Below are 19,886 nucleotides of genomic sequence, written 5' to 3'. Positions count from 1 at the left end.
GCGAGTTCCTACGCGATCTCACTGCTCTCAATAACGCAAGTGGTCTTGTTTGCCTCAGAAGAAAAAGATATGACATGAATGCCGGCTTTCTGGCACATGGTTAAGTCTAGGGAGAACAGCTGCAGTAATTTTTAATTGTTCCTGACTTCCGCATTACTTTCCTGATCACAACATACTATTCTTTGCAATTTTCATACGCCAAGGCTACCTCCTGGCAGTGAGAGTTATAATGAGAAAATAAGAGTTGGTAACAAGATTGAACTCATCTAAGGGAGCACACAATGTTACGACAACGCTCAATCATCGCAAGCGACTTGTACGGAGCTCCCTTTGGGAGAAGAGAGTTCCACGTCGTTGACAACTCTTTCTTCGCGAACCGAATACACTGGTTCCATCAATGGCCTGTAGGAACTTTGAGGTTTAAACGGTTTCCCTTCCATTTAGGCCCTCGCATAAGGGGGTTTAAAACGTCTCTCAGCAGAATACGTCCTGCGCTAATTATCCCGAGATCATCCGCGAAATTTATCCTCGCAGATGCGTATTTCTGGGCCGGAACAAAAGACGAACTGGAGGAAGAGGCAGGTGATCAGTTGCCCGACGAGGCCGGAAGGTGCGTACAAGCCTAATTTTCGGCATGTATAGAGTCTTATATACGTGGTATGGTAGCAAGTATGAATACGGCGTTCTCATAAAGTTGGTCTCGTTGATGGTTTCTCAAGTAACGAAATGCGGAAGGAATGGACAATCGTGCACCCATTCAAGAGAATGCTCCAATCGTGCTCTTCTTACGGCCCGTCGCGGTGCCACCTAAATATCTTGACATCCACGCAAGAATGTTTTCAGTAGTTTTCAATATTGTTACGCGTCGCATGAGCAAGGCAACGGTGCAGCGCTGTCTTGAAGGCGAAGAAGACGAGGTTGCGCATAAGCACTGCTCGAGCAGGCAATTGGTCCTGCACCTTGAAATCACTGTACAGTACACGTATCATGTAAATGCACTCTTATCAATGTATAAAGTCTCGCCTCGACGCCCCCACGATCATCTTGTAAATAAACTCATCCGTAACAACCTGGTGCACGAGTGCTGGGTAATTGCTCTCGACAATCTTCTTCTACGCACCCTCCGACGAAGCCGGCGCTTGCTCGGACTACCGCCCCAAGACACGGACATGAACTAACCACAAGCAGCTGGCGGCAGCCATGACACGAGCATGCGAAACGACATCGATATTACATCTCGACGATGTAAATCATGTGTGACAGTACACTTGAAGAGCACAATCAGCGACTTGAAGTCGTACTGGATCGCACACAAAACGCTAGACTAGTTTTAAACTCAAACAAGTGCCACTTCGGTGAGCGCCAGACTCTCGTGCTCGGTTTGCTCGTCGACAAAGATGGTGTACGACGGGACCTTGAAAATATTGCTGCAGTGCGGCATTTTAGTGAAGCGTAGACAGTGAAAGACCCCCGATGTTTTCCAGGCCTGTGTGCGTATTTCCGCCGGTTTATTAGGAACTTCACGCAACTTGTTCACCGACTCACGTGCCCCCTTTGCAAAAACAAACCGTACGTATGGAGTTCGAGGTTGCGTTCCATCAGCTGGAGTATTTACAGACTTCTGGGGCATTCTTGTGTCATTTCGATATCGAGGGCGTGACTGAGCTACACACTGATGGTAGCGCTGCGGGTGGTAGCGCTGTCTTCGTTCAACTTCACAATGGGCTCCAGCAGGTGGGCAAGTCGGACATTGACGAGAGCAGGGTAAAATTACACTGTCACCTAATTAGAATGTCTGGCGATAGTCTTCGTCATCCAGAAGTTTCGTTCATATCTGCACAATCTCCATTTCAAGATAGTGAGGGATAATCATTCCTTTTCCTGCCTTATTGGACTGAAGGATCCTTCTGGACGACTGGCACGTTGGACGTTACTACTTCAAGAATACAATTTTTCTGTCGCTAAAACAGTGGTCGGTGTCATACCGGTGCAGACTGCTTGTCTCGTCTCTCACCACCCCACTCCAAAGCTAACGACCATGACTTCGATGACCATCTTGCCAGCATTTCCGAGTTTCCTGACGTCAGTACCTTTAAATGTTAACGGCGTGATCCAACCTTGATGCCCATATTCGAGGCTGTCCGCACGTCAGGCCAGACCACGCTGTTCACGCTGTGTGACGGCTTGCTTTACAAAAATAATTAATACGGTGGCGGCGTTTTGTTGCTCCTAGTCGTTCCCGAAGGCCTGCGTAGTGCGATTCTTCGCCCCATGCATGACGACGTCACATCGGATCACCAGGGCTTTGCTCGCACGCTTTATCGATCCCGCTAGTACTTTCATTGGCCGATTTATGGAAGTACAAGAAAGTACATTACCAGTTTTGCCAACCAGTGGAACCCCCTACATTTTACCATTTGAAATAAAGTGCTTCGATGATTATGATTATCCTTAACGTGAATTTTGAGCGCAACTGTTCAGGTGTTTAAAGCAATAGCCTTAAGGCCCCCTTGTCGCAGAAAATCTAGCATCGGTGTCGACGACTGCGCCGGCATTGGCGACGTTGTTCGCATAAAAAAAAAGATATCATACCGAACTCCGTATTCCGATCAGGCCCTCCGCGCCGCACAGAGGTGCTACTGAAATAATTGAATTTCTGAAAGTAAAATGCATCAAAAAATTTGTAACGGACGACTTACACACAACCTCCAGACATGATAGCGTCGGACTGTATAATTTGAATATACGAGGAAACATAATTCTGTTACGCGGACGCAAAAACACAAACCCCCTTTCCAGCTGCCGTTTGAGGCTTGTCTTAGTAGCAGCGACGCGCCCCGCTCGGTTCCTTTCAACGCCATCCTGATCACAAAGCTCGCTCTCTTGCATCGCGTTCGCCGCCAGTGTTGCCAGAATAACATCACGCTTACATAAGCTGCAGCTGTCGAAAAGCGTGAGAAGCAGTCAGAGATCTTTGAATGCTATCGCGTCCCGCTCTTAAAGGCAGAGCTTCAGCGCCCCGCACATTTTTCTTTCTTTTTTAATTCGAGATATATTGTGGCAAAGAATTTGATTCTGAACGACAGGATTCCCTCGGTGGTGGTGGCACTGAGCCTCTGCCCGGGCAGCTCGTCTAGCAGCTGCGGCAGACGAAGTATTTCGACCGGTTGGTCTGCGCTCATTGTTCAGCAAGAAAGCGCGAACACGTGGACGCGTGGCGCGCGCGGACCGCGCTCCCTGGCGGTGGCCCACCTGAAACGCTCCCATAATAGGGTCCCCGAAAGAAACACTACCAATCACGTGGTTCCCCAACTCGCTCGGCAAGCTTCGTCTGCGCCGGAGGAACATGGTATGCTCTACGGTGGAGCCGAAGTAGAGGAGATTGAAGAACCATGCGCGGTGCAGAGAGTAGCTGACTGCCTGCGATATCGTCTCTACGCGTGCTCAATCATCTTGTAAATAAACCCATCTCATCCGCAGCCCACTATCATTCATGCGCTCGTAAAAATTTAATAAGTTAGCCAGAAAAAGCAACGTTTGGGCTACAGAATACAACGTTGCACTTGCAGCTTCCTTGAATACATTTTATTGCACTACGCTCTAGGTAGTGCGTAGTGCACTATGCACTGCTGCCAGACGCACTATTGCTCACCGCAAGAGGAGGATGCACTACGCTTGGTGTGGGCATTGTGCAAAATCGCGAGTGATGTTCAATTTGCAGCTCCTGTTGCTCGTTTAAATCAGAGCAGGTATTTAAAGAGTCGTTTTTTTGACAGCGTGCTTTCTGTGGTTCCTTCAACATGGGTGAACACTTTGTCACGACGAATCGTGATTTGGGTGTGAAACAACTTTATAGGAATGTGGAGGGTTGAAACTAATAGCAGTGTTTGCACAAATAATGCCGCTGAAGGTAACGTGTCCACAAAAAATGGGAAATTGTCTCGCACTGTCACGAAGACAATTGTCGTTGTTGTCGAGGCGTTAACTCCAGTGATATTCCTTGCACTACCGCTGTTAATCAGCCTGTAATTGAGAGATGCTCGAAATTTCACTAAGCTGCTTTTTTAAATAATTGTTGGTTTGAAGACACGCACAGCGATTTAGAAGTGGAGGCCAGGCAGTAAACTAATTTCATATCCATTTAGAAAAGAAATCCTGGCACTAGCACTGAATTCGAGATAACCGTCCCCAATATGGGTCACGAGATGCTGCGCGGCGTTCTACTTAGCCATATTCGCAATTATACGTGATCCAGACCATAACACGGGCTGCGGACCACAACGCAATGGCTACTTTGAGTGAGAGTTTCCTACGAGCGACTAGTGCCCATAAGAGAAGAAAACAGAGAGAAGCTATGTGCAGTATGCATTAAAATACAAGCCAGTAAAACATAAACTCCGTGTTCGGTTGACCGAACGCAGCGTTACGTGGGGGCTAACCTCGCACAATGTTACCGCCATTTCTGAGGTAACGGGCCTCATTTGTTCGAGAACTTTGAAGGACCATACGAGTGATGGTTGATGACGAGTACTCGTCTATCGTGTAGTGGATTAAAGGAGCCTACGATCTGATCGCACGCCAGGGTGATCACTTGATCTTCGCAGCTCCAAGGTACTGGGATCCTACAAGGACAGTATCGTGTACCTGAAGCTTCCAAAGCGGATCACGGAATACAAGTCCTTTGGTATCTTCTGCAAGAAGTTCAAAGTGAGTGACACTTCGTCGTTGACGCGTTGGGCAGTGCACTGCCATGGGTGCAAGTTCGCTGATCACGTCTGACCTAACATGAAGTACAAGTAAAGAGACTAGATATTATATGTAGGTGGCAATGGTTTCTCTCCTTTTTCTTTTTTTTTCTTTATGTGAGCCACAGTCTTAGGTTGGGTTCGCAGAAGTATTCACGGTTAGGAAAACTAATTCAGTTCTGCGCCACTATTGACATTCATGGTACACGTGGACTTGCCTTCTATAAGCGGCGCAAATAGAGGCACAGACTTACTGTCGTGTCTGACGGAAGGACAGCGCAACGGTTGAGCGAAATAATACGGCTTTATTTAGCCATCAACTTAACAACGGCGGGCGAACTGCCCGGTTCTATATTACAGGAATGAAAGCACGCGCCAGCTTGAATACCGGCGCTTTTAAGCACCACGACAGAGTGATAGCGTTGGCGCCGCTGCCACGGCGCATGCCTAGCTGTGACGCCTTGTCGCCTAGGCGCGCTACATATCACTTACCAGAAAGTGACGGGATAGTGAAGGTGTTCTATGCTAACATTGTTCAAAAAAGCGGATTGTGACTAACCGTTATGTTGGACATTATATAATCATAATCACGTGGTTGCACCTCTATCCGCCATACTGGACCGTTACGTCATCATTGGCACCCGAATTTGGCCGCCATCTTCGATTTTAGATTTCGAAACTATGCCGCCATCTTTGACTAAGACGTCATAACCTCGTGGTTTCACTTCTAGAAGCCATATTAGATTATGACGTCATCATGGGCACCAAAATTAGGCCGCCACCTTGAATTATGACGTCACATTCACGTGACGTCACCAACCACCAATTGGGTTGCTATTGATTTACTATGGGGCCGCCATCTTGGCTTTATTGGATGGCCTCATCAATTGGCGACCATCTTGGATGTATCATTGACGTCACCAATCAATCACCAATTGGGTTGCTATATCGATTTACTATGAGGGTCGCCATCTTGAATTCCCCGGACTGAAAATTTCGCGCCGAAGGGACGTGGTAGCAGACCCCTAGAAATCGAGAAACGCGATGAGTAAGAGCTGACGCTCCTAAAAATAAACTTGTCGCATGTCTGAACCGATGCCATGTCTTCGATGCTACGCACGCGGCGCTGTACCGCTAAAATACTGCAGCAGTCATCAATGGGTTCTCTTGCCCTGGATATTTTTATACGTGTACAAGATCTAACCTGGTACTGTTAACCAGCGCCGCTAACAGCCCTGACAGTGGAGACTCGACGGCCGTATTCGTCGTTCATCGCTGTTAACCGGCCGTGTCTCACTCTGCCTTTTCCTGGCTTGTGTATTAAGCCACCGCGAGCTGGCCTCTATCCACGAAGGAGTCTCGCCCCATCATTTAACTTTTCGACGCCTTATCCGCAGGCTGATTTCGGCAACGTTAAGCTTCCCGTAGGCTTCCAACTTCCAAAGGAACAAAGCATAGGCAAGCTTACCGCCAAGCAACCAAGCACGATGGCTACCGACGTCATCCTCAAGGATAGCGCCACCATGCTGCTCAAGGATTTCGAGTACGACGGCAGCTGTGCCGATTGTGAGTATAATGCATCGCTAAGGAGCCAACGGAAGCACTAGGTACAGTTAGAAAGCCAGGAGCGTAGGTTTGTGAGCTTAATTACAAAGCAACAATTATCTCTTGAGCCGAGTGATTTGTGCCAGCCATCGTACCAACTTCGCCGCTTCTGAAGCGAGACTCTTAGTCGACCACGTTCAGGACTGTAAACCACGAGTAATGAATGGGAGGCTTGGGATTATATTCTGCTGCTCAGGGTTCTTCAACGCGCATTTATCCTCTCCCCCTCCCCTCCCCCAGAAAAGCAGGGGGAATAGAACTTGCATCATCGTGCTCGGCAGAATGCCGTGGCCACTGAGCCGCTATATGGCTGGGCATTTCGAAAAAAAATTTCGCATTCCACTCCTTTTTCATCACGCCGTAGAAATAGTTATCGCCGTCACTTTCTTCTATAAATTGTCGAGAAAGTCAAAAATATTTATTCAAGCTTAAATACGGTCAATGGAGGCTTGATGAGCCAGTAAAAAATTGTAAGGCGATTCCACCTCAAGTTGAAGTCGGCGATGAACGACAACGTCTTCCTGAGTGAGGTGGGGGCAGACAGGGCTGAGTCATGGCTCACGGCACTCTATCGCTTAGTTCGCTCGCTCGATCGTTCGTTCGTCGCGGGAAAGCAGGCGAACGCGAGGGAAGGGCGCGTACTCTCGGGCAGGAACCAAAGGTAGGATAAGAGGAGGCTCGCTCGCTCGCTCAGTCGTCGCACGTCTTGCGGGCCGCCAGGTGGTAGCCCGTCCATCGTGAACGAGGCGGCGGACGAGAAACCTTGAGCGCATTCTCGCCCACAAAAAAAAAAACACGCTGCAGGCGCAGTCTAGCGTCCCGTCGAACGCTGACGGCACCAAACCCATCGACGAGTACGTCTGGTTGCAGAATGAAGGAAAAAAAGAGGTTTATTTTACATTATCTACTCTGGCCCCAGATGCGGAAGCCAACTCCAGGCAGAAGCGTATGCGAGTTTACATCACGACACGTCAGCACCACCCTGTCACTGCACGAAAGGTCGCCGCTTGTAATAGCGTCGTCTGCTCTAGGTGACTCGACGAGAATAATCTGATGGCTCTGTCGCGGCCAATCATAATCGTCGAATCGGTCGCAATATCCCGGCCATGATAAAGCACCATTCCGCAGAACTCTGCCTCCGATGTTGCACCTTCGCCTCCGCATATTTAGAAACCTGGGAATCGTAGGCCGAAGTTCATAGGCCGAATCATAGGCCCACGGTAGCATGCGACGTTGGCCCTTTCGCTCACTAGCTCAGGTTGTTAGGTTCCGGTAGAGTGGTCGTTTGTTGACGCGTCAACAGTCTGTGTCACAGCTGCGTTGACTGTCAAATTGAATTGGAAGGTGGTGGGGGGGGGGGGGGGGAGATGCGTCGCGGTAAACGTCTAAGTACTGCCCTTAGCGGAGTTGAGACATAACACGCCCGTGACGCCGACACACCAAGGACAAGTAGGGGACGCGTCCGCTCTCCACAAGTGCCAAGAAGGAACTCTCGTAAGATTTGGAGGGAAATGGTGCGTGCTCTGGAACCGAGTAGTGGAGATGGGCGGCAAGGTAGGAAGGCGGGGGGGGGGGGGGGAGAAAGGAGAAAAGTCACTTGGTCCCAGTAAATCATATCTAGTAGTTACATAAATCAATGTCGACCCGGATTTTTAGGCTGCGTTATCTCCGGGATCGGCCCACGAATACCCGATATGCAAACGTGGCAACTCGCTAAGACAAGCTGCGTCTTTCAAATTAAAGACCTGTATGCCCCCCTAAAGTTCCTGCATCCGTTTGACATCGTGTATTCGATATTGGCACCGTCCGCATGGGGATCGTTTCCACTGCAATGCGGGTACCCTGCGCGAAGTCTGTTCAATTACGGCTGTCTTTTCTCCGGCGATGTCGGTGCTTCGTGCTGAGAAAGTGTCTTGGGAGCTTCGGAAAAGCACCACAGACGAAGTTTCCTGGGAGGAGACTTCGAGCGCCCACGTACTACAAGTGCGACCGAACAACATTGCGCTTAATGAATGTATGGGTGGAAAGGAACGCGAGAACGCCTTCCCGTTTCGTGGTTGCGACCCGAGCAACGCGGAGAACCTGCTGAACATTTCAAAGCCGCAGTTTGGCCATGGTACGGAAGATGTCGGGGTAAGGGAATTAAGGTTAGTTCTCACTAATAGGGTTATTTTTTTAAGCGAAGCTTTCTTTGCCTCTTCCTTCGACTTCTCCCGTGATGCTGCTGCTGTCTTCCACGCCGCGTCGAGGTTTGGTGGTTTAGAGTGCGTATGTACATAGAAGAAGCGTGGCGACGCGAGAAAATCGTTTGGACCTTTGCATCACGTCGCATGTGCACAATGCCTTGGCGGTGCCACATGAGCCGCTTGACTGCTGTAATAATCCGTGACCCTCTGCAAGAGCATCGCAGAAACTCCAGTTCGAACTTTTCTGCTGAAGCTAAAGTCCTGAAGAGATGTAGATACAATGGTAGAGAAGGGGCAGGTAGAAGGAGGAGGCAGAGAATGGGTAGAACCGGTGAAGTTGCGAGAAGAGTGGATAGCAGTCTTGCCACTCCGCACGCGCAGTTCCCATGCAGGGGGGAGGAGGGGGGCGAGGGGGGGGGACAGGGAAAAGGCGACATGGAAAGGCAAGAAAACGCTACTACTACAGACACGACAGCGATTGTAGGTAAACTGAAGGTATATGGTACTGTGTATTTCTGGTACCAAAAAGAAGGCACCATGCAAATTTGTCAACCGGACAAATGACGCAGGTTGTGCAGACGCAGAGCCGCATTAAAGCGTAACGTATGGTCTCGGCGGCACTACGCCAGCAGTCCTACGTCAATTGTACACTTCTGTGCCCGCCGTGGTAGCTTTGCGGCTGTAGCATTGGTTCACATCGTGGGTACGATTCCGAACGCGGCAGCTGTAGTCAAACGGGAGTGAAATACAAAAACGCTTGTACGCTTAGATTTAGGTGCACGTCAAAGAACACCAGGTTGTCAAAGTTAATCCGTAGCCCGCCACTGTGAAGTGCCTCATAATCCGAGTGCCATTTTGGCACGTACAGACCCATAATCCAATTCAAGTTTAATATTTCTGCCGTGATGCGATGTGCCATGTGAGGCAATGCGAATGCTCAAGCCTCTCAGAGGTTATGAAATGTGGCGCTCAACAACGCCGCAAGCAAACACCTCTGCCTGTGTGTTCTGTGTACTACGCAGACAAATTGCAGTGATGCACGCACGATAACGTTCAAAATCAACTCACCACTACCGTGTTAGACTAAGCGTCGAAGAAATTAAACATTCACCGTCAACATCCTTGCCAATTATCGTCAATCCAAGCAAACAGCGCAGAGTGTTTCGCTTACATGAATTCTCTCAGTGTGTGGGATTCGCACAAATTTTTGGAGCCACCGCGTACGTCGCCAGTACACAAACGTATTCCACCACCGTTGAAACGTTATCGTCACGGCTTCGAATTAAATCAGCCACTTCGGGCTCACCACCAGCGCTATTGCAACTGAACATTAAATTGGCTGATTGATTAGGAGGCACGCCGTAATGGAATAATCTTGATCATTTGGGGGTTTATAATGGGCTCCTAAATCATATTACACTAGCGCTTCTTTTTTTTTTTCTTTTTTGCATCATGCCGCCCCCATCAACATGAGGCCACCGTGGCTAGGATTTGAAAACGCGGTGCCGTGCACTGCAGGGCAGCCCCATGGCCCCTACAAGCCACCGCGGCGGGTGACATCAGCTGATACCTCGCGAAGTAGCCTCCGTTAGCTAATGTAGTTTCATTCTTTTCATTGTTTCATATATTAACTTTTTGGACAATGTTATTGGGGGTTACAGGTGCACTTGCGGAATGCATTTTTAATTACGTTTCTCGACGCACGTTTTGGGTTCAGTCGAGAGGCAGGAGGGAAGAGGCACTTAGCGCGTTCAGTGACAGGTACATAACGCGCCTCTCTTTTCTGTTTTCTTTATTTTGCTTTCACTTGTTATCTCTCAGCGGCGTTCTTCGTGGCGGCTCCAACTGCACAGGCCAAGCCGGAGGAGCTGACGCGCCTCATCTACGGCAACGGAAAGTACGTGAATCTGTGGCATCCCTATCTTCTATTTTTTTTTATTTACACTACACTGCAGACCTCAGGTGGTCCAAGCAGGAAGGGCCAAAATAAAGATGCGATATTCGGAACGCCAAGAAACAGTAGCGCAGGCATGATCACTGACAGCAGACAGGCAGAGTGTGGAGAACATGAACAGAAGGAGACAATTATACAACGGTTGGCAACGGCATTCCTATATTTTTTTTCATCTTCAAACACTTCTGTTAGTGAATTTCATTCCGCGATTGTTCGCGGGAAATACGAATATTTATATAAATTTGTCCGTGAAAAGTAGTCCCATACTTAGGTGTACTTATGTTTGTGGCGGGCTTTCTGTATAACCGAGTGCCTGACGTAGAGCCCGCACACACGCGTGGCGCATCGTCGTGTACAACGAATGCTTAAACGCCAACTGCAAGGAAATGCAGGACCGCGTGCAAGGCCTCGTTTACGATAGCGTAGGTATAGATCAGACTCTATTAGAAAAAAGAAAGCTTACGTTTGAAATGCGAGCGGATTACGGCACGAAAAATCTCGTAGAAATAGCCACTTTTCTTTTTTTAAATACGAAACTGATAAGACCATTCTGTTTTGCAATAATTATTAATAATGTTTAGCAATTATTTCGGAGATACGTGTTCATTGTTTAATATCCACGGCCACAGAAATTACATTCATTCGGTAATACCTTAAGTTCCCTAATGCCTCCCCCCTTTTTTTTTAGGCGGGACTGCAACACGTCGAAATTTAATTACATTTGACATGACGACGTCGATCACAGTGTCGTTTGAAGTGAGCAGTTTGAAGGCATAAGATAAAAATGGATACGCAGTTACTAGTTTAATCTGCCTTCATGAGTAATGAAATGAAAAAGAAAATGCAAGCATACTATGGAGTTGTTAGCCTGAGTTTGTTGCTGTATTTTACGAAGTTTCGACCGAGCACAGCAATTTCCGCGATTGCGTACCGAACCCGAACACAAATCAAAATGGCACCCGCCCAAGTTCATTGCAACGCCGGCCTGAGAAACTTCGCCGCGCTAGAAAAAAAAAATAATAAGCGAGGAATTATTCAACGACTAGCCGCCGGGTCTGTCGTTAACCGCTTCAGGCGCCGAGGTTCTACGTCTGGGATACTTCCCTCAGCAACATTAGACTCCTTGAAGGATAAACTAAATCAACTGGACTTAACTTATGCCATTCACTATACTTTGCAAAGTGGGTCATAAGACTGCAAGAGTATTAAAAAAAAGCAAAGGAGTGTGAATCCGGTTATTTCTTGCGAAAATTGTTACAGATATTACTTCTTTCCAGGAGCCGTACATATATATATATGGTCGGAATTCCCTGCCTCACAATTCAATATTGCTTGGTACAGTGGTGTAGTTTATGTGCCTTCTTTTGCTAGTATTTTGGTTATCCTTCTGCCTTGTACATTATATCTCGTAAACATTTAAGGTGTTCTAAATACGTACTTCATTGAGATTTTCTGACAGCGTCTGTCCTTATGTAGATGTTCGTCCTATCCTGCTCAAACCCATAGTCTTTAGCTTGACCAAATAAATAAATAAAATAAATAAATAAATAAATAAATAAATAAATAATCACCTTCCTTAGACCGTACATTATATACCTTCAATGTTTTACACAAATGGAAAAAGTGGGTTACACGTTGCACTTAAAATATAACCCCGTACTGAAATCAGCACAATTTTTAGTGGGATCTTTTTAGGGTGCATGATAAAGCGTAATTATATTGCACCTGACTTGGAAGAACGTCAATATTTATTCATTGTTTTTATTTATGTACACATTGTGCAAATCCAAGAAGACGTTATTACAGCAAGCAGAGGCCCAGTGGTTGGTGTTGGGAACAACAAAGCAAAAATAAATCCACAAGTGCATAATTTCAAGAGCGTTAATGAAAAGGTCTTTCAAGAGCATGTTAATTCTTTAAAGGCACGGGAAAAAAATCTGGAAAAGAAATTTCGTTCTTGATGGTTATCACGACAAACAGATTTAAAAAAAGTAACTGCTTCAAATATATGGGTTGAGAGAGTTTTAATTTATTGTTCACAGATATATAACATATCCCAGATAAACACGTATATTGGTACGAGTGTCCATGCTCCACCGCTTAACAATAAAATAAGTCAGTGTCGTTAGAGAAGCACAAATGAAAAAAAAATGGGTTTAGTTATATATTTTATGAATGGAACGTGAAGCACACAGCAAAGAAACTTTATGTGACCTCTGCAAAAATTGACATGATCTAAGTGCGACTGCACAGACCCAGCGGGGAAAATGAAAGCAGATGAAAAGATAGCTTGTCGCCCGTGGGTGCCGAACCCGCAACCTCCGCTACGCGTGCGGTGCACTACAGATTGTGCTACGGTGACGGCCATCAATCCAGCCTCTATCTTGGGTATTTCTCTGTGGCAGCTCAAGCCCCGGTCGCGTTATCCAGCAGCATCACTGCGTGTTGGGTTTATATGGTCGTGATTAATAAAAATCAAGCCCCTCTGTTCGCTTATCTTCAGGTATTTTATGTAAACTGGGAACGTATGTGCTTAATTTGCGCACTTTAAACAAGAAACGCGTACGCTTTACACAAATGTTTTTTTTTTTCGGGAGTCACACTTGTTGACGTGAGTGCCGATTTCGACGAGGCGCTTCCGATACGGGTGGAATGAAAACTATAAGAATAATAATAGCGGTTGTGTGCTGAGAGATTTCGGCGAACGGCTAAAAGCATCCCATCTCGGCGTTACCCTTCCGGATGCAGTACAATCGCGCTGCAGTATTGCTTCAGAGCCATCCACGCCTATAGCGATTTTGCGCATGCGCAGGACGTCCGCGCTGGAGCGCCACGATAAGGTGGACGTGAACGTCACGCTTCCCGAGGGCCACCACTGGAACGAGTTCGAGTGGTTCGCGGTGTACTGCGTCAGCAAGCAGGAGAGCTTCGCCGACATCACCGTCAACAAGATTTTGGCTGAAAGCGTGCCCGTTCACAACCCAAAGACTCTGATCAAAGTGACAGGCAGTCCAGGTAAATTCAGCTATGTACAGGGGACAGACGCTTGCGGGTGTGGTACGTAGCGATGTGCGTTCGTGCCACAGGTTTGTAAAGATGGGACGTCGGCCTGACTACACTGCATTATAGCAATGACCGCGTGCTCTCTCTTTCTTTCTCTCCCCAGCACTCCTTGTTCGACATGTTAAGAGAAGGAAGAATCGGAGCAGATAAATGACAAGGACAGCGACGCATGGCAATGCCCTGCATATGCTTGCCTTCGTTGCTCAGTGAACCTTTCTTCTTCGTTACAAACCAATTTGTTCTAGGAAACGTCCTTATCTGTCTGTTCTACCAGTGTGTGCCAGCCGTAATGCACCGAATGACTTGTGACGTGGTCGTTGTGGTTGCACCGTTTGAAGGCCTAATTCCGGGTTTCAGCCGCACGATATATAGACAGTTACGATGCGCTCAGGAGGCCTTCGTTTTCTCTGCACACCCAATATCTCTGTTTTTTCGTCCCAGATGCGGTCATTACAGTGGTCACTGCGGACACAGAAGAATAAAGGGCGTCCAGCTTGAGAAAAGTAAGAACAAAAAAACCTAAGGTTTGTCACACAGGACGCCCTTCAAGGGTGCTTTAAGGATATTGTGGCGTCTGACTAAGGTTATGGCGCGTTTGTGCTTGGACCGAAACCATAGTGTGCGGAGACATCATCGCTAAACGGTGGACACAAAATTGACGCCATCCTGGCAGAGCATTCGACAGTGACAGCGAAAACACATAATAAGAAGCAGCCACTGAGTCAGCATAGCCTGTTTCACGCGCACAGCGGCCGCTTGGCATACCGCTAAGCATCTGCCGTGGGAGTGTTCCGGATACAGAGATCTCCGGCAGAGTTACCTGAGAACAGATGTCACCTCCGTTCACGACTGGGTCTCTCCAAACAACGAATGTCGAGCCCGGGACACGCTGCTTTCCCTCTGGGGATTGTCGCGTGTGATCCCTTTCACCGATCCCACCTCTCTTAGGCGGAAGAGCCATCCCGTCCGCAATAAAGACGCTTCTGAGAAGAGGTTTATTGGCGGCTCCTAATGCACAGGCAAAGCGACAGGGGACGGCGAGACAGCCCGAAGCACTGTCCAAAAAGACGCCAGCAATCAACAGCGCGAGCCGAGCCGAGCCGCGTCTGCTTCTTCACAACCTCCCCCCCCCCCTCGTACAGAAATAGCCATCCTGGCGCCTTAAGAATCGGGAGGCAGAGGGTCGTGGTAGGGCTTGAGACGCGAGACGTGGGCAATATCACGTCCACGCTGGCGCAAGTCGTCAGGTAGTGACAGTGGCTCAATGAGAAAATTCACCGGGGATGTTTGCTTCAAGACTCGGTAAGGACCTTCGAATTTTTGGACGAGTTTCTAGGAAAGCCCCTGCTTTTGGAAAGGGACAGACAGCCACACAAGAAAGCCTGGAGCGTAGGTGGTGTTTGGAAGCGATTCGGTGCTGTTTTCTTTCTGGCACTGCTGTTGCTCTGCCGTAAAGGAACGCGCTAGCTGGCGGCATTCTTCGGCTTGTCGGGCGACGTCGGACACAGATAGACACTCGGAGGCGTCAGGACGGTATGGAAGGAGCGTGTCGATGGTATATGTAGGATAGCGGCAATACAGGAGGAAGAAAGGTGAAAATCCAGTATTCGCCTGGATCGCGGTGTTGTACGCGCACGTGATGAATGGAAGGATGCGGTCCCAGTTACCATGATCAGGTGCCACGTACATCGAGAGCATATCACCATGTGTGCGGTTAAATCGCTCTGTGAGCCCTTTATAGTCTGGGGATCGCATGCCGTGCTTCTCCGATGAGTAATATGGCAATCAGAAAGCAAACTTTCGACGACTTCGGAGAGGAAGGCGCGACCTCGATTGCTGAGGAGTTGTCGAGGGGCGCCGTGTCGAAGCACGAAGCGATGTAGGACGAAAGAGGCTACATCTTGCGCTGTAGCACTTGGCAAAGCAGCAGTTTCGGCGTAGCGTGTCAAATGGTCAACAGCAACTATGATCCAGCGATTGCCGTCTGGCGTCATAGGAAGCGGGCCGTATAGGTCGATGCCGACCCGATCGAAGGGTGTGGCAGCGCACGGGAGCGGCTGCAAAGCACCGGACAGGTGTAAAAGCGGCGATTTGCGGCGTTGACAGTCAAGACAGCACCGAACAAGCTTTTGTACAAAGTTGTATATGCCGCGCCAGTAGTAGCGGTGGCGAATTCGTTCGTACGTCTTGAAGACTCCGGCGTGGCCACACTGCGGATCGTTGTGGAAAGAGGCACATAGTTGTGACCTTAATCTGCGGGGAGTCACCAGATGCCACCGATGGCCTTCCGGAGTGTAATTGCGTCGATGGAACAGCTGGTCACGAATGGCGAAATCAACTGCTTGGCGTCGGAGGGTTCGGGATACAGGGATGGTCAATGATCTAGACAGATAGTCGGAAAGAGACGCGATCCACGGGCCACGACGTTGTGCGGTGGCAAAGGAGTCCATATCGAGAGATGACACGGAGTGGACGGAAGTTGTTCCGCAGGCCGAGTCTGGAGGTAAAGGTGAACGAGACAGGGCGTCGGTGTCTGATTGTGTGCGTCCGCTTCGGTATACAACGCGAATAGCGTACTCTGGATGCGTAGTGCCCAACGGGCTAGGCGGCCAGTGGGATCTTTCAAGTTGGCGAGCCAACAAAGCGCATGGTGATCTGTGACCAAGTCGAATGGGCGCCCGTACAGGTATGGTCGGAACTGGCCAAGTGCCCATACTAAGGCCAAGCCCTCTTTTTCGGTCACGCTGTCATTGGCCTCAGGCTTCGTCAGCGTGCGACTCGCATAGGCGACTACGTATTCGGGGTAGCCGTACTTTCGTTGGGCGAGGACGGCGCCGATACCGACACCGCTGGCATCTGTATGTACCTCAGTTGCCGCTGACAGGTCGAAACGGCGAAGAATAAGTGGGGAGGTGAGAAGACTACGCAGCGTAGCAAAGGCGGAGTCACATGCCGGGGACTAGGAGGAGAGGGCGGCGTCACCGCGTAGAAGCGGAGTCAATGACGCCATGATCGATGCGAAATTCCGAGCAAAGCGCCGGAAATATAAACATAGGCCCACAAACCTTCGAAGTTCTTTGGTCTGAGGCTTCGGAAACTCAGCGACTGCTCGAAGTTTTGCAAGATCGGGTAGAACACCCTGCTTGGACACAACGTGGCCTAAAATAGTGAGCTCTCGCGCGGCGAAGCCGCACTTCTTGAGGTTCAGTTAGAGGCCAGCGTTCGTTAGACAGGTCAAAACATGTCTGAGGCGGAGCAGGTGAGTCGGAAAATCAGGCGAGAAAACCACGACATCGTCGAGGTAACACAGACATATAGACCACTTGAGGCCACGCAGCGTGTTGTCCATGAGTCGTTCAAAGGTGGTAGAGGCGTTACAAAGTCCGAAAGGCATCACGTTAAATTCATATAAGCCGTCAGGCGTAATGAACGCGGTTTTTTGGCAATCGGCCGCAGCCATCGGAACCTGCCAGTACCCTGAACGCAAGTAAAGGTACGAGAATTCTGCTCCCTGAAGACTGCCGAGGGCGCAGTCGATGCGCGGCGAAGGATAGACGTCTTTGCGCACTACCTTATTTAACCGACGGTAGTCGACGCAAAAGCGAATAGACCCGTCTTTCTTGCGAATGAGAATGACAGGAGAAGCCCAGGGACTGTGCGAAGGTTGAATAACGTCATGGTGCAGTATATCTTCGACTTGGGTGGTAATGACACGGCGCTCTTCGGCAGAGCCGCGGTACGGTCGTTGAGGTAACGGCTGTTGCGCACCGGTGTCAATGTAGTGCTGTACTTTCGACGTGCGGCCCAGGTGAGGTTGTGAATCGTCGAATGAACTTCTAAAGTGGTGCAGGAGATGAAAAAGTTCGGGGCGTTTGGCAGGTGTGAGGGTATCGGCGATGGCACTCGAGAACGAATCCCTGGATGTCTCGTCATGCGCGGACATCGAAGATGGTTGGCCGGAGTCGACATCAAAAGAGTCTCCGGGGACGTCAAACAAAGACGAAGAGTCGAGGAGTGCCAGGAAGCCAAGGCATTCACCAACGAGCAACGTAATAGGCACACAGGTGGGATTGTAAAAGTATATATTGCTGCAGCCGCCGGCCATGTCAAGCGTTGCGAAGGGTAGTGGTAGATATTTACGGCTCATGAAGACGTCGGACGGTGTGAAGAGGACCGTTGCATCAATGATGGCATCGCAACAGACGGGTACGAGGGCGAAGGAGCCAGGTTGAATATCTGTGTCCTCGCACACGGTAAGCTTAGAAGAGCGGTCACAATATTCACCCAAGGGTGTTTCACAAGGGGAAAATTCAACTTTGGCGCGTGCGCAGTCGATTACGGCTTTATGACGGGATAAGAAGTCCCATCCGAGGATGACGTCATGCGAGCAGGTGGGAAGAACAATAAACTCGACGATGTAAGCAATGCCGTGAATAAGCACACGTACAGTACAGGGTGCGTGCGGAGGGACGTGCTGCGCGCTTGCCGTACGAAGCGATAGTCCAGAAAGCGGCGTGGCCACCTTGCGCAGCGAATGGCACAGTTTGGCAGCTATCACAGAAACGGCTGCGCCGGTATCCACAAGAGGGAATGCAGGAACACCTTCTACACAAATTGCGATCACGTTAGCAGGACAGGCGCGAGGAATTAGACAGTTAGAATGGGGCGCAGTTCTTGCCTCTTGAACTGCGACGTTCAGGTTTCCTGGTCAGGTGGTGCGGGTCGCTCGCGCATTGGGGAGAGCGAGCGTCGGCGAGGGGATGACTAGCGACGAGAAGGAAATTGTGGGAGGCACGAGCATACGGTTGGGGGGAAGGAGCGGCGTATTGGCGAAAGGGCTGGCTGTCGTACTGGAAGGGCCGAGGCGTCGTCGAACGCTGAGGGCGACGGTGGCAATATGGGGCGACGTGTCCGGGAGTGCAGCAAGAATAACAGATGGGACGATTGTCAGGCGTCCTCCAAGGATTAGCCATCGGCGCGGTTGAAGATGCAGCGTGGACTTCCGGTGGCAACGGTTGGGACTGGGTCGCGAAAGACGCCGGCGGAGGCCTGCGTACTGCCTGCGCGTACGTAAGAGGTGCGGCCACAGGTAGGACCGGCTGCGCATAGGTGAGAGGTGTGGCGACAGGCCGCACTGCCAACGCAGAGTTGAGAGTCGCGGCTGCAGGAGGCTGATGGTGTGTGGAAGGAACAACTTGAGCGACCTCTTCAGAAATGAGAGTGCGGAGTGTGCTTGGAAGACGGGAGGTGGGCTCCTCAGTGAAGGGGACTAAAGAAAGTTGGCGGGCAACCTCCTCACGCACGAAGTCCTTGACCCACTGAAAGAATGAGGATGGGTCGTACATGCTGTCAAGGATCGCCAACGAGTCGTCGCTTCCCAGAGCACGACGAGTCGAAGCGCGTTGCTTCCTTAGCTCATCGTAACTTTTGCATAGGCTGACGACTTCGGACACAGTGCGCGGATTCCTGGCTAGGAGCATCTTGAATGCGCCGTCATCGATGCCTTTCGGTATATGGTGAATTCGCTCAGCTTCGGGCATTGCGCCGTTGACTCGTTTACAAAGGTCCATGACGTCTTCAATGTAGCTCGTGAACGTTTCTGCCGTCTGCTGTGCTCGAGCGCGCAAGCGTTGTACAGCGCGCAGCTTGCGAACACCGGGTCGGCCGAACACTTCCGTAAAGGTTGGCTTGAAAACTGACCATGTGGGTACGTCACTTTCGTGGTTGCGAAACCAGAGTTGGGCAACACCAGCCAGATAAAAGATGACGTGGGTTAACTTCGCTGGATCATCCCACTTGTTGTGCGGCTGACCCGTTCATATGACGCAAACCAGTCATCTACGTCTTCCTTGTCTGCACCGCTGAAGATCTTAGGGTCCCGGTGTCGTGGAATGCCGGTGCAGGTGGCGGACTGTGGCTTCGGCGCCGTTTGGGATGAGCTGTCGGTCATGGCGGGTGGTAGCATTCTTGATCGCAGCTCCATGGTTTCAAGCGACGGGGTTTGAGTCCCAGCATCTCCACCAATGGAGAATAGGTTTATTGGCGGCTCTTAATGCAAAGGCACAGCGACCGGCAACGGCGAGACCGCCCGAAGCACTCTCCAAAAAGACGCCAGCAATCAACAGCGCGAGCCGAGTCGAGCCGCGCGTTGGCGATGCGGTTTTGCCGCGAGACGCCTCTTCTTATTCACACTTTGTTCATTCACGATGAATGAGCCAAAATGAACCACCTGCACTACCGCCACAAATGTGCCCGGTTAACGACTATGTTCCCTGCGAAGGCATGCACTGAAACAAGAAGCGCTGCCTAAATGTCCTCACTGCAACAAACATA

The 19,886-nt window shown here is 49.8% G+C and overlaps 1 protein-coding gene across 1 annotated transcript in view; it reads left to right on the top strand.

Moving 5' to 3' along the window:
- Positions 1-19,886, top strand: part of LOC142586986 (protein Skeletor, isoforms B/C-like) — a 29,434-nt gene that overhangs the window by 7,082 nt on the left and 2,466 nt on the right. Inside the window, exons 3-7 of the mRNA XM_075697856.1 lie at positions 535-610; positions 4,605-4,707; positions 6,143-6,311; positions 10,358-10,433; positions 13,303-13,505. Of these exons, the coding sequence (XP_075553971.1) occupies positions 535-610; positions 4,605-4,707; positions 6,143-6,311; positions 10,358-10,433; positions 13,303-13,505 (627 nt within the window). The remainder of the gene's footprint in view (positions 1-534; positions 611-4,604; positions 4,708-6,142; positions 6,312-10,357; positions 10,434-13,302; positions 13,506-19,886) is intronic.

The sequence above is a fragment of the Dermacentor variabilis genome, chromosome 7 (assembly GCF_050947875.1).
Source record: "Dermacentor variabilis isolate Ectoservices chromosome 7, ASM5094787v1, whole genome shotgun sequence".
Taxonomy (NCBI): Eukaryota; Metazoa; Arthropoda; class Arachnida; order Ixodida; family Ixodidae; genus Dermacentor; species Dermacentor variabilis.
Note: the sequence above shows the minus strand (reverse complement) of the source record. Positions and strands in the feature narration are given on the sequence as shown.